Raw genomic sequence first — 15,069 nt, forward strand, 5'->3', positions numbered from 1 at the left:
TATGATATGCATTCAATGTAGGAATGCAACAAATACCTTCATAAAGTGTTCATTGGAGTGCTTTCTAGTCACCTGGTCTATTCAATTTCTTCATCCTGCTATGTAAGGCAAGCTTATGTAATATCCGCTTTGAAAGCTGCCTACCATAATGAAAGAAATGAAAGGTCATTTTACCAAAATTGTCCATGAAGTAACTACGAACTGGCCTATAGCTGGTACACATATAAAATAACATAATGTAAACATAAGTATGCTGAACTATTGACCTAAATGGACTTGTCAATTTATACTCCATAATTTATTTAAGCTATTTATTAGAGGATGACGATGCCATAAAGTAACTTGAAGATAGGCTTGCTGTTGGACTGTTGTACTAATATTTCTTTTCCAAAGGGAAACGCTCATTTGGGTTTGTATTTGGTATTTTGATTGCCAAATGAACACATTCTTGCCATATTTGTGAATATTTCAGTTCTATTGAATCTTTTTTATTACCTTTTATTTGTGCAGGTTGTATATATATCCTAGATGTATTTTATCCCTAACCAGACTTTTTCATGTGAATATTAGAAAGTTGAAGATTATTTATTGATGAAGGTGTATTGATTGTGGCCACACTTAAACATTGTGCCAGGAGGATACATCGTTATATTGTTAACAAAATTTCAGAAGGTTTTGGAGGAATGAGATATAGTCACAAAGAAATAATGTATTTTTGAGCAAAGGAAATAAAAACTTTTTAGACAAGCAACGTTTTGTAGCATATATTTTGTGTCTTAGTGTTTTAGGTTTTTGTTCTTCTTGTGAAAAATGAGAATTTTCGAGACATAATTTCTTTCACAATTGCAGAGGCAAGGGAGTACCTCTGGTATATCACTGTGATACATGACCAGAAAAAAAAATAGAGGAGGGGATGGTGTGTCTACCAGCGTGTGGGCTTAGTAGGTCGAGCCTCTGTCTGACAACTGGAAGGATAGGACTTCAAGCTGCCGCAGAGTTGGACCAAAATGATATTAAATATGACTATATATGATATATCTGGTGCAGCACTTTGGCTGGTGGTGCCAGGACCAAATGGACAAATGAATGTTCAGAGTACATCCATTTCAGATTTCTATTTTGAACAATATGAATTATTTCATTTTTAAAAGCTTTGAGATGTGAAGGGCATGTGCTGCATTGACATTGATGAAATGACAAAATTAGAAAAAAGGTACAGTGTTTGTTGTTGAAGTTGGATGCCATGATATTTCTGAGCTTTGCCTACCTATGTGTCATTTCCATGTGCATTCTCTTGAAACTCAAAAGACCAAGAACTACTTTATTCTGGGCATGTTATGTTGGGGTTGCATTTGTTATTTATGGATTATTAGGCCTACTACTCAACATGCTCAAACACATAGCCATACAATTTGTGATCTGGGTCTATATTAAACAGCCAAGATCTTGGCCATCAAAGTTGTGTACCGCTCAATGTCGTACCCTACTAATGTGCTATAAAAGAGGCAATACATTTCGCCAGAAAGCGACCTCACAGTGAAGGGGAGAATGCTGCTGAGATTCCCTTGGGCATACAACAGCACTTTACTCTGCATAGGGTCAGTCCTAGGTCCTGGGATCCAGAGATCGACCTCCTGGTATGGTTTGGAAAGATTATAGAAAACACGGATGTCATTCACACTTGAATGGCTTTCGTCAAGTATAATGGGAGATGCGGCCACTATGAAAACCTCAATTCCATCCTGATCACCAAGCTTGCCTAACGTGTCAAACTGGTAGATGGTCATCGATAGGGTGCTTTCGTTGGATGGGGTGATGTGCCACAAGGTGATGAAGAATTCACTTTGCCGAAGTTCACAGTCAGTCGAATGGACCAGTTGGGGTATCCCAAGATAGAACTTGTCAAGGACCGTGATGTTATGCTCACTGAACTCTAGTGTAGGTTGTTGAAATGAATTATCGTAGTAAACATCATAATCTGGCAGTTAAAACAAAGCAAGGTTTTTTTCTTTTGTGAGAACAGTCGCTTCATTTGCACTCGTTAGCACAAGTATTCTAGCATGAAATTGCTTCATACATTTGTCATCCATGCCATTTGGCATTGGTTGAGAAGCGAATTTATTTTTCAGTACAGTGCAATTCCTAGATATTTACTGTAATTTGGTCAAGCTTAAAAATCGGGGTTCACCTAAGCAATGATTTACTCTCAATAACTGGGATATACTCATTTGATTTGCTAGTTCATTACAATTTGCTTGCACGCCGAATAAAAGTACACAATTTTTCCTGCGCGCGCGCAGCATCTCCCTACGCACGCACTATCCCAAGATCATCACGCAAATTGGCGTCCATTTCCTCTTTTACTTTCGCCTGCCGCCGTGATCAGACGTAGCTAAGTACACTCCCACTTTGCCCCTTTTAAAGTGTCCGTTGTTGACATTTTTATCTATATTTTTACTACCTATTTCAATCCTTTGCCAATTATTTATTCACGTTTTTCTTTAATTAAATTGTGTGAGGTCCGAACAGTCAGTTTCGTTTTCACACAGACGGGTTGCTCCGCTTCCTTGTCCCATAACTCCACACTCTCCTGCGTGCCGCGGGCTTTCATTCGACGCTTCACTTTCTTTTTAATTCCTTATAATTCTTTTAATTCTTGACTTGCTCCTTTGCCTCGTCTTGAATTGAATTGATTTTATTTTCCTCTCCACAGCTTAGGCTATGCTGGACAGGTAGGAGCGTCGCCCTTTATTTGTTCACAAACTTGTTTTCAACTTGTTGTTCTTGTTTTGAGTTGATTGATTGTTCTCTTATGTTTCAATCAATCTTTTATTCTTAATTGATTAATTGGTCAATTGTTTTTTAACCTTATGATTAATTGTTTAATTAATCGCCCTTCATTTGTTCTCAAACTTGTTTTCAACTTGTTGTTCTCGTTTTGAGTTGGTTGATTGTTCTCTTATGTTCCAATCAATCTTTTATTCTTAATTGATTAATTGATCAATTGTTAATTAACATTTTGGTTAATTGTTTAATTATCAATTAATTTCAATAATTATTTTGTATGAAATGAAAATTATTTTTTGGGACTTTTTGTCTTAAAAAAAAAAATTCTCTTAAAATTTTGGGAAGCCCTCCTGATTCTTGTTAGCATCTTTGTTTTCGCTAATTAGTTTCCGGCTTCCAGTTTAAAGGAAGTGAGTCCTTACTACTTCCTCTCAGATCAGCTTAGGGCGTCTTTTTGCCGCCTATTACTTGTTTCTTTTTTCGACCTTTGTCAAAAGAACAAAAAAAAAAATCCTTGTGTTTTTTTTTCTTAGCTGATCCTGCTCTTCGTCTTGGACTTAGACGTTTTCTGTTTTTAATTAATTAACGTCATGTCGAGCCCTGCCCGCTCGTGTTATTAATTAAAAAAAAATCTTCTTAACTTTGTTCTCTTAACTCATGTTTAAGAAGGTGATCCTGTTATTTACCTGACTTATTAATTTTATTAATAATTTCTGGAAGGGATCTTGTTTTGTCACCTTTCTTGCCCACCCACCCCTCCACCCCCTCTCTGTTTTCGCCCCTACTTGTTCTTTTCAGGTTAAGAACTTACCAGGTAGATGAGCTCTTCGACTCATCTCTTGATGACTCCAACCTGCCGCTGGGAGAGAACCAGACATGGTATTGTCCCTGTGATCAGCGGCGGTGAGTATGAGGGCAAGAGAGCGAGACCCTTTGCATTGGGCTCTTTATAGGGTGGAACCGTGGTTTGCGTCCACGTGCCCTGGAAAAAGAAGGGTGGAACCGTGGAGTTGCGTCCACGTGCCCAAGAGGGTGGAACCGTGGAACCGCGTCCACGTGCCCGAGCGTTTCAGTGTGGAACCGTGGCGTGGTGGCCACGTGCCTGAAAGGTGATAGCCAAGGCTCCCTCGACGGGACCTGAACCTATTTGGAGAGTGTTGTACTAGTATAGAAAACCTCACTCCTCCAGGGCTGCTTGACTCACCGGCTATCGGGTCCGACAAGTCCAGGTTAAGAGCGTGGGACTCTTTTCCTGGCACAGGCTAGGCTCGATGCTTTGTCAGTCTCCGTCAGGGAGCATTAGCAAAGGGCTACCAGCCCCTAGTCGCTAGAGACACGTGAGCTTGACCCCGTCAATCTCACGATTAACTGATCAGGGTGGAACCGTGGAATTGCGTCCACGTGCCCTTTAAGGTGGAACCATGAAATTGCGTTCATGTGCCTGAACGGCTTGATCAGATTGGGTGACTTTTCTCATGCGAGATATCACGTCCCCCTCCCTGTCTCTTGTGCCCTCTTCTGCCCCCCGGCGGGGGCCGCTCAGAAGAGGAAGAAGAAGAAGAAATTCTTGGTCGCTAATCCCGCTTTGCGGGCAGACCTTTCTTTCTGATTCTTGTGCCGATGGCCAGGCGTCGTAACTTCATGTTACAACAGAACGCCCTCGAGTATCACGGATCTTTATCCTCATGCTCCCTGTCAGCTAAAACCGCCATGTCGAGCACCGGGCAGGTTAAGCAGACATTCGCCATCTTGCACCTCGGAGAGTCACCGGCAATATCATGATTCGCCGGCTCACGCACCTGCAAGGGAAATCCCCGCTAATACACAGGTGTTATCGACATACGGGCGTCGCCCTCCATTATGTCACCAGACTCCCGATAATTGTGGGTCAGGCGTCGCAACTCTCATGTTGCTTCATACTCCCATGAGCAGTGCGGGTAATTCCCCCACGCTTCATATCAGCTTCAGCCGCCTTGCTAAGCACTGTGCGGTTCAAGCAATCACCTGTCCTCTCACACCGGGCATTTATTGAAACGCTGTTCACCTACACGGTGACCCCTGTTTCTATGCAGGTGCTTCCGACATACGGCTTTCAAGCATCAACATGTCGGCAAGCTCTCGGTGACCGACGGCTGGACGTTGCATCCGTACAGGTTGCATCTATACGTCCCCGAGCATTACGGGTTCTTACCCTCGTGTTCTCCGTCATTATAAGACCGCCGCGGTCTTATTGCCGGTGTCGGGTATTGAGCGGATTGAGATTTCTCCCGCCAACCGGCACTCCGGGGAGCCATCGGCGAGTTTATCTGCATGGGTATCCTCCATTAATATGCAGGTACCCCCGAATTCGCCCTCTACGTCAAGTTTCACGTACGGCGACGGCTCTTTCAGCGGTAACTCCATTCTACCCCCTAAGCGGGCCTGTAGATTGGAGGTAAGAATTTCTTACGTACCGCATGCCGCCCTTCTCCAGTGAGAATGTTTGGCTGCTTTTGAGAGGGCAACCTATCACGCCCGCGGACCGTCCGCCCAGGCGACGGGACCGTCGGCTTTTGGCCTGAACCTCACTTTCTATACGAAAGTAAGGGTGCACTGTCTTTACTTTAACTCCTACACTTGTAAGGTTAGAGTCAGGGCTAGTACAGACACCCGTCCTACAGCAATCGCCGCTGTAGAGAGGGCGATTCCGATATGAGCACCATCACCCCTCGGCGGTATGTCTCACTATCTCGTAGCTCTCCGAGCTTATGAGTATGTATATCGGATCTGAATGTCACGGCGATTAATAGTTCTCCTGTGCTTAGTAATCGCTATGCCTTCACCACCCGGTGCATTATGGTTATTTTAACCTATTTGTCTCGTATTCGGGCGGCTCGTACAAGCCCTGCCCGAGCTGCCATCACCGGTCGTCCCCCCGGACACCGCCGGCAGCACCCGCACCGAATACCTGGAGGGAATCAGCTATTCATATGCTAGATATCCCTCCTGTTGACATTCACAGCTGTTCCCGGAATCTTTCCCGGTCGGGTAAGCGAGATCGGGTAAGCATCATCTCGGAGGAAAGAAACAGCTGTATATCTCATGAGATTGTTGGCTGTGTACGTGCGTTCAGGCTTGTTTAAAGCCCCAGGATTCTCTGTCGGCATTTCTATGCCTACTTTCTGGGCACACCCACCGTGCCGGGTCGGCGAGTTTACACCAAACTGTACGCCGCCAGGCCATCGGTCGAGCTCTAACAGTCTATCTTATAGACTGCCCTCTATGTGGGTCAAGCTTGCGGGCGTCTCCGCCGTTTCCTCCTTGTGTGGAGTGGGCTACGGTCGATGTTTTTACCGTGCCCGTTTGTCGAGTCGTCTTCTTATTTAGAAGCTTTTTCACTCGGCACACTCGAGTCGCCTCGCATGCTGCTTTCATCCTCCTTCCATGCAATGCATGTGGCCATGGTCACCGCGCGACCGAGGATGATGTAATCGTGGATGGATGTATGCTTATGCCTGTCTAACCACGACCCGCTTTCTCTCGGGCCGACTGTGGATGAGTCTCTCCATGAAAGTGATTTACTTCACTGGAGTTCTTCTTTTAGAAACTTAGATTCTCATCCCCCGCTGCTTAGGGCGTCATTTTTGCCGCCCCCCGCAGCTTTTCGGAACTCCTTATCTTACCGATATCGGACTGTTCCACGCTACCGCAACCGGCGTTGCGGTGCTTGCTCTTACGATCACCAGAGAAACCAGGCCTTGTGGCTGTTTTCATAAACAACTGGTTCTCACCGCAGACTGAGGGAAATTTTTGTGATTATTTTTCTCAAGTCTCCTTACTCCTCCGCTTGTTTCTTCAAGCGAGGACATCGACACTCTTAGCCAGTTTCCGTCCCTAACCTTGATAGGACAGGGCCGTTGTTACCTCATTCGATTCCATTGGGAACGTAACTGTTGAGGTATCATGTCTGGCGATGTCTGTTGGTTCAGAGCATCTCTTGATTGTCGTTTACACGTAAGATCATGACAGAGACATTGTTCGCCAGCTCACCTCTGGCGTACGCTTGCTGCTGCTAGGGATTTCCCCGCCCAGCAGACATCCATCGCAGCCTAGCCTTACAGGCTCTCTCGGAGATGGTGGCTTCAGCCAAGCCACCTCTTCCACCGCGGGCGCTGCACCCTCGGGCGGGTGCTTTATTTAGTACGGGAGAAAGGGGATCCGGGATTCTCTCTCGATCACTCGGTCTATCACACTTGTTATGTCGTGATGCGTGCTGCGTTATTTCTCCGACACGCCCGGTTGAGCTGTTTTGACCAGACTGTTCTATTCTACATAGACAGCAGGTCCGTGGCATTTTCTTATTAACAGGATGGCACTCAGTCGTTTTTCTCGACACATTGACTGCCTTACGAGTGGTTTTCTTAAACCTTACTCTCTGTCGTTCCAGGTCCTTATCGGACCGCTAGAAACGTTCTGCCACAGCTCTCTATCAGAATTCTGCAGATGTTCTGCCCTCACGCATTTGAGACAGATATCGAATTCTGGGCGCTTTCTCCCACGCGGAGGCTTCTGAGATATCTCGCCTTCTCAGATTGATTGATTGATCACTTACTGAACCTTAAAAGCTTCAGTCTTCCGATCACGATTCTTGTTGAAATTTTCAACAAAATCCGAATCTTACAAACTCTTGAGTTCTTCTCAAATGTCGAGCTTGTATAGCTTAGTCCGTCATGGCACCTGTCGGTCGTTCTTGACGCTTGACTAACTCCCTCTTGGGTCGGTATTCAGGGTATCTTGTCTGTCTATCAGTCGAGTTCCCTCCTGTATCTGTTTAAATGTAACCGTTTACAGTACAAAACTTTGCATTCTTATGCATCGCTCCCGAACCGTTGCCGGGATTGGCTTAGATTAGGTGCGACTTCTAACCCTGGTCTTTGCCATTCATCAGACAATCCCAAACTCTGTGCAGTTGGTTGTTTTGTCGCGCGAGCCGTTTGCGGCAGCTTCTTGAGACATCTTTCACTCTGGATTGTTGAAACGATCAAGTCAGTTGGTGATGATGTTCTTCTTCTGACACTAGGCCGAGGGCCCATGATACTATAGTATCATTCTTCTTGGGCTCTTTCTATGGAATCGTCGTTTACGACTTCTTGAGGACCGCCTATTTGACGCTCTTCTATTCCTTCACTTCCTTGTTCTTAAGGACTTTTCTTCACATGAGGCCTTATTTGCCTCCTCTGTCCTTAAGGCAGCGGCCTTCGTGTCTTCATCTCCCTATTTTTACGCACTTCTTAGTCTAGACATGCCTCCCTTCACGTTGAATCTGTGTTGGTCTAGCAAATCAAATGAGTATATCCCAGTTATTGATAGTAAATTATGAAAATACCATGATTTTCTTATTTACGAGATAACTGGATATACTCATTTGAACCCTCCCACCGACCCCTCGCCTTGCGTGGCAACATGTCCTGCGTTCAGGCTCATAAGAGGAAATGGACGCCAATTTGCGTGATGATCTTGGGATAGTGCGTGCGTAGGGAGATGCTGCGCGCGCGCAGGAAAAATTGTGTACTTTTATTCGGCGTGCAAGCTAATTGTAATGAACTAGCAAATCAAATGAGTATATCCAGTTATCTCGTAAATAAGAAAATCATGGTAAGTATTTTCATATTCTGTTTCAACGACGCAACTTTATGTTGTCAGACAGGATGGTATTAAATCTCGGGAGATATATGTGGCCCATAAGACATATCGGGTCATTTTTATTGTTTGAGCAAAAATTGTGGAAGTAGTTTGGGTGCATCCTGTGCTAGAGGTAGAATTGAAATGGAGAGGTGAGAAAAAGAGGTTGGAAGGATGCATGGTTTGGTATTCTTATCTTAAATTAGTGTAGGCGTTAGGATTGTAACCCAGAAATGTCGAGAGGCTTGAGTAGTTGGAAAGATCAGAGAAGGTTGGTTTAAGTTGGCAAGAGGAGTTGCAGGGCAGGAGAGTAGACTTAGCGTTTTGGGGATGTCTTCCAAAATGTAGGGGGACAAGGGGCTGGAAAATTTGACAAGCAAAAAAAGTAAGATTATCACCCTAAAAGTAAAGTCATCTCGTCCAAAGTATGTTATATTTCGATTCGGAATAATATATTTCTTGATATCACAAAAGACCAAAATTAGTAGTGGGGACGTTTGATATTGTATTCCCCCTTCTATTTTGAGTAAGGGGGCGTCCCCCTGGGATTTCCGCCCATGGGGGATGTTGACTTATCTTCGTCTTCTTCCTCTATCCATTTTCCTTAGTCCTATTAGGACGCACCACATGGTGTACCGTAAGCCACTTCTTCGATTTTCTATACCACCATGCAAAGTTGCAAACCTTCAAACCATCATCTAAACAAAAACTAGTATCACGATTATAATGTTCTGTTTACTATGGCTCGGCACTCCATTAGGGAGTTTCATTAAAGCATATTTACAAACAGCCATTCCCTGATTGTTGCCATAGTAACAGAGACACTCGGCAAATCAAAACCAAAAATTATTGGGAATGTGAGAGCTGACAATTTAGTCAGTGCCGACATCTTTCATGAAACGACCCTGATATGAAAAATCCTCTTGTGAGACCTGTGTTTCGATTATCCTCCAAAATACCATGAGCATCAATTTGCAAGGCAACAATTTATTTTTTGTACATTTTTTGGTACATGTTGTCCAGGTATGAGCCCTTCACGTTATTTGGGACGGGCGATCCACCAATCACCTATTTGATGGTAGATACATATTGTTATCATGACAGGGTAACATTTCGGTGTCCATTTACCTTGTTCGCAAAATTCTCCAAAGAAGCAGGGATCGCAGATGCAGTAGAACCCTATTGTTGGATCATCGTGGCACGTTCCTCCGTTGACACAAGGATTCAAATAGCACATCGATCCTGTATAGGAGAATATAAAATAAGACCCATAAATGTTATATGGAAAATTCCTTTTATAGCAAAGGTCGCAAAGACAGAATCCTATGTTTTCTCCATTCATACAATGATATGATTAGCATATGTTGGAGTAACTTTCATTGTTTTTTGTCAAACTTAAGATATATTATACATAGACCAGATTTTGAACAGCATTTGATGGAAATAAAAGTAATTGGGAATATGATTACATAAAAAAAAGAATGAGTCATCGCTGTTGTCTCCCAAGTTTCACATCTTTAGAACAGAACAGACTTATGGTAAAACTTGCCCTTTTCCTTGCCTGTCTTGGATTCAGTATTTATGTTGGTTCATTCCCGTGGATCAACAGACAACTTCAACCTGCCATACAGGTACACCAAATGATTCCATATCCCTGATATTGTATTTAACGACTTCGACCGAACATGCAGCGAGGGTGATGTTGATATCCATCATTTGGGTTTTCTTCTTGCTTCCCAGTCCCGTATGAGCAGATGTAGCATCTAGACGAGTGATCATGTTTTGAATCTGGTTGTAGATGTGTGACAAGGGCGCCACATTCGTGAAGTCGACAAGTCGTCAAGATTTAGTGTTATTCAAGATTTAGGGTTAGGGTTAGGTCCAGATAGTCCAGACAATCCACAATCTGCAGTTGTCCCTGCTTGTTTACCGGAAGAAATAAAACGTTGACGTAAAACACTTCACTTTAAGGTTTTCTTACAGCTGATCTGCATGGGGACTCCTGCAATTCATTTGCTTGTGGGAGCGCCTGGTGAATGACACCTTTCTAGGACACAAAAGTTGTTCAACTGCATTAGGGCTTCACTGTCAAACGCCTTCTCATAATCGGTGAAATTGATGAGGGGTGGCCCACCTGTAAGGGACTGCTCTACAATTGTGCATAGCCCGGCAATTTACAAAGTACATGATCTGTTCTAGTGAAGACTAGACCAAAAGCTCCAGTCTCTGTATTTTGGTTGTTCCCCTGAACTACAGTAAAATGTCAGAAATTGTTGAATAAATCACCAGAAACGACGGTTATTCCTGTCTAAGTGAAGACTTGCCAGTTTGTCCCGGAGCTTGGCGGTCAACTGCATCCTTCATAAATCCCCCTGCCGTTGTTGCATTCCTAAGTCGGTCTCCTACAGTAGCTCGTAACAATAACTTTATTCCTCTGAGCTGGGATTTCCTTCCTATCCAAGATCTTACTGAAGAAACTCGATCTCTGGCGTGTTGGCTACTGCTTCTGTGATGTCGAATAGTCCTTCACCATGTTCATGAAGAGGTTAATTTATCATCCTCTTGAAATGTTCTGTCGGTTGATCCTGTATATTTTGTTGCCAATTGGTTATTATTGTATTGCAATGGCCTGTTTGTCGAGTCTCCTCGTCAGCTTCTTGGTCACTTGGTACGATTCCTTCTCTCGACCTTTTCGGTGCTCCCTTTTCTCTCCTCTTCTCGCTTATCAGTTGTGCATTCTTGTGTTGGCTGCTGTTGTCCATTCAGTTCATTATGAGGACAGTCGTTTTTCCCCTACCGAGCTTCCATTATACTGATGGTACTTGCACATATCCATCCCTAGAGTTCAGGCTCCTTCCTGGGAACTTCCGCACAAGTCCAGCCATGAACGTAAGATTTCTTGGTGTGCTGCTTAGTGCTAATGGGTCCCAAAGTCTGTTGCTGTCTTTTGCCCGCTCTTGTATTGTTTTGAGACCTGTTGGCAGGCAAATGTCGACCCATTCTTAAACAATTTCGGAGAAGGTGAACCCCTTCCCAAATATTTTGCAACATAAACACTTACTGGCTAGTTGGCAAGTGTTTCCTTCGTAGTTCTCCTGACAGTCGCACGAAAATCCGCCCGGACTCTCGCTGCAGGTTCCTCCGTTTAAACAAGGTGAAGAAAGGCATGCTGAAATTCAGGGAAGTGGTTAAACATGTTAAAGATATCTAGAAAATCAGTTTGGAACGCTTAGTACTGAAATCGAAGTGAGGATGGTTTCGTGTGGATGGGTATGTTTAGGCAGTAGAAGATCGTCATGACGTCGGGTGGGCACACTTTACGGATATTCCAATAGTCTATAGGCTCATCCGTATGTTACTTTAAAAAATTTCTCGTGTTTAACGTTATCTTCTTACTTTATTTTTATTATTATTATTGTTGTTATTGTATTTTATTCATGTATTAACTTTTTATCTGTCTGTTTCATATCTGTTTGTCATTTCTTTATTTATTTTAGGAGGTGGGTGTCGTATTTTCGTTTCTAATAAAGGAATTGCAACCGATAAATACCATCCCCCCCCCCCGGAAACTTGAAAATGATGTTTACCTGGAAGTGTGCAATGTAGATTAAGGGTACTCCCTTTCCTGACGAGTGAGGACCCTAACACGTTCCCACCGAGTATTGCCGAGTATTTTAGCACCAAGTGGATCGACTCTCCGTGTGTGGTACGAAGAAATGGGCACGTTAGGTTTTGGTTTAGGCAAGGTACAATTTCCATTTCTTTCTGGGCATGAATTATTCCTACAAGTGAACACACAAACCAGTCAAACTTTCGTTAAATAAAGGCAATGACTCAAATAGTGAATTCGAATTTAAAAAAATCAGAACTCAAGTATTCGGGTATTAACAATATTATCTCGTAAGATAATAAAGAACATATTTTATGGAATTTGATGTTCAGCCTTTCAAAAAGTTGAATGTTAAAATAGCAAATACAATAATAACAAATGCTGAGGAAGATTTGAGGATAATCTATCAAAGAGTTTTCAGAAGGTATTTTTTTATTTTGACGTCTGGTGCGAGCAGTTTCCCTTATATCGTTTAGTAAAACAAAATCAACAAAATGGCTTTAAAAATGAAAATGGTTTTTATTGTACCTTCAGTATATCACCAGACAAATAATTTTACGACCACTCTTGAAAGAAATGAATAGTCTTCATGAACCGTTCAACGATTGAAATTGTATATGTTTCTATTACATAACATATGGTCATCTGCTCGTATAGTGACGCCAGATGTCAAAGATTAAAAAATCTATTAATTTGTGTTATCTTTAATAGATTATCCTCAAACCTTCACCGATATGTTTGATTTTTCTGTTTTTTACAGCAAAGTTATGTTTATTTAGTTAACTCCACCTTTTATTATTTCAACTTACCAATAAATGCCAAGTTGTACATCAGAATAAGCATGTATGAAGTTTTTAAATTTAGTCCCATTGCCGTAAATTTGAGGTACTAAGATTATCCTTCATTAATAGGCGCCAACACCATGGGCAAGCTTGTCGAGTAATAACCGTGACAAAACAAGATCATCGGCATAATACGGTTGTTGGTCACTAAATTCTGGTTCATATCTGAATTCTAGTTCATTACGAAGCTGCGCCATCGATCGCTTGATCCTTTCACGTAAATAGACAATTCGACCACTCCAAATACGTGAGATTGTGACTGTTTCGTAGTGACAGCAAACACATTCACTCTATCTATTAATTATTTATTTCTTCTTACACCCCCAGAACTTTCTATCTATTACATTTCACGTAATCCCTAGAAAGGATGGTTTGTTGGCTTTATTTGAACCCCCCCCCCCCTTATATAAAGTTGATGATAATTCATCATTAAAATTAGCATGCTAATTTATATATATATATATATATATATATATATATATATATATATATATATATATATTCATCTACATATCAGGCCTGAAAATAGTATACATTCTAAATACTATTTTTGCAATCATGTCACGTACAGTATTTAACTAACTATGCGAGCTGATTTGTTTTTTATGCATGCCTATTGACCAAAAGGGAAACGTTTTAAGCACTGACTGACATATGATGAAAAAGAAATATATCTATAATGCGAGTGCGAAGAGCGAGCTTAAACTTTCTTTTCAAATTGAAATCTTGAAACAGGAAAGCTCTTCTAAGCACAATACTCATAAAAATAATAGTGATCTTACTATTTTTTTCATATTCGGAACTGAAAAGGGACAAAGTTCAAAGATTGTTTGTATAGAAATTCATTCAGAGCATAGTATTTTACTAAGAAATATGATATTCAGGCCTAAAAATTAGAACATTTAAAATCCTGAACACCTTACCTATCAAATTACTTAAGAAACGCGAGCGCACGAAGCGAATGCATACATTCAGACCTAAATATTAAACGTTTTGAGCACTTTTATGTATTCCCTTACAAGACTTCTCCTCATTCATTTTTGCAAACAATACTTTTCTTTAGCGTTCTATTTATCATGTTTATAGCATAATGTATCTCACCCGCGGTTTCTTTGCAAATTTGCCGCATTTCTCTCCCATGGTTTTAGAGAAGGCAATATTTCATCCATGCCATTTTAACCTCCGAAATGCTTTGAAACATCACGAATCTAACTTTTTGTTTAATCTTTGTCTTGATACCATCGGTCCACTTTCAGTAAAAAGAAACGTGAGGTAGGAAAAGTCAGAGTATGCCTATTAGAGTGTAACCATGGTCACTATTGAATGCTATCGGAATTCTGGCATTTGATTGGCTGAAGCTATGAATCTTTTATCAATAACAGATAAGAAAAAAACAAGAACGATAACCATCCAGTAAATAGTACATTAGTTTGATCTCCATCTTCCAAGCATGGACCTACTAGTATAGTTGTCAATATTCTCCCCGATTCAAAAGATAGGGTATATAAACCTGAACTTCATTTTAAAGAAATGTCATACATGTACACTGTCTTACGCAAACATAGGTTCATCATGTTTATTGGAGATTGGAAATATGTCTTATTTCTATTCAGCCTCCTGTATATTCAAGTCGCACGTATGTTATTCATTTACATTAATTTCATCTGTCTTGTTTTATCCTATTTATTGAGAGCGTACACTTAAATTTAAGTCGTATTTTGAAAAGCAAATGTTATTTGAAAAATAAATATCTGAGGAACATATTTTTCTAACATTTGAACTATAATTTAAACAATTAATGTAACGTTTCCAACAATATCTCACAGAGTACAATTAAGTCGTCTTTTAAATTATCACGAATGTATCCTTTGGAAATACGAGGACGTCTTGTAAAAACGTCCTATTGTATTTCATTTAGTAAATTAAAGTAGTGATGTAAGAACCAGAATTTTTTTCATCTCTACAACACCGTATACTATCATTCATTTTTCTTCTAGTAGTAGCATGCATGTATTATTTACTATATATATGACGTTATACTTTGTAATATATTACTTATTGACATGTTTCAGCGATAAAGGTCTATGTTTTCATTAAACATTCTTGGTGCAATATCAAATGTGTCATGGTTAATTATTTTGATTATTGAAATAATTTATTTGCAAGTTC

At 41.3% G+C, this 15,069-nt stretch overlaps 1 protein-coding gene across 1 annotated transcript; it reads right to left on the reverse strand.

Moving 5' to 3' along the window:
- Positions 1-1,347: 1,347 nt before the first annotated feature.
- LOC121421200 (neurogenic locus notch homolog protein 3-like) lies at positions 1,348-13,938 on the reverse strand. Its single transcript, XM_041615863.1, has 4 exons — positions 13,920-13,938; positions 11,510-11,617; positions 9,577-9,690; positions 1,348-1,978 (listed from the first exon to the last, which is right to left on the reverse strand). The coding sequence occupies exons 1-4, from the start codon at positions 13,936-13,938 to the stop codon at positions 1,431-1,433; spliced, it is 789 nt and encodes a 262-aa protein (XP_041471797.1). The 3' UTR covers positions 1,348-1,430.
- Positions 13,939-15,069: the final 1,131 nt, after the last annotated feature.

The sequence above is a fragment of the Lytechinus variegatus genome, chromosome 9, assembly GCF_018143015.1.
Source record: "Lytechinus variegatus isolate NC3 chromosome 9, Lvar_3.0, whole genome shotgun sequence".
Taxonomy (NCBI): domain Eukaryota; kingdom Metazoa; phylum Echinodermata; class Echinoidea; order Temnopleuroida; family Toxopneustidae; genus Lytechinus; species Lytechinus variegatus.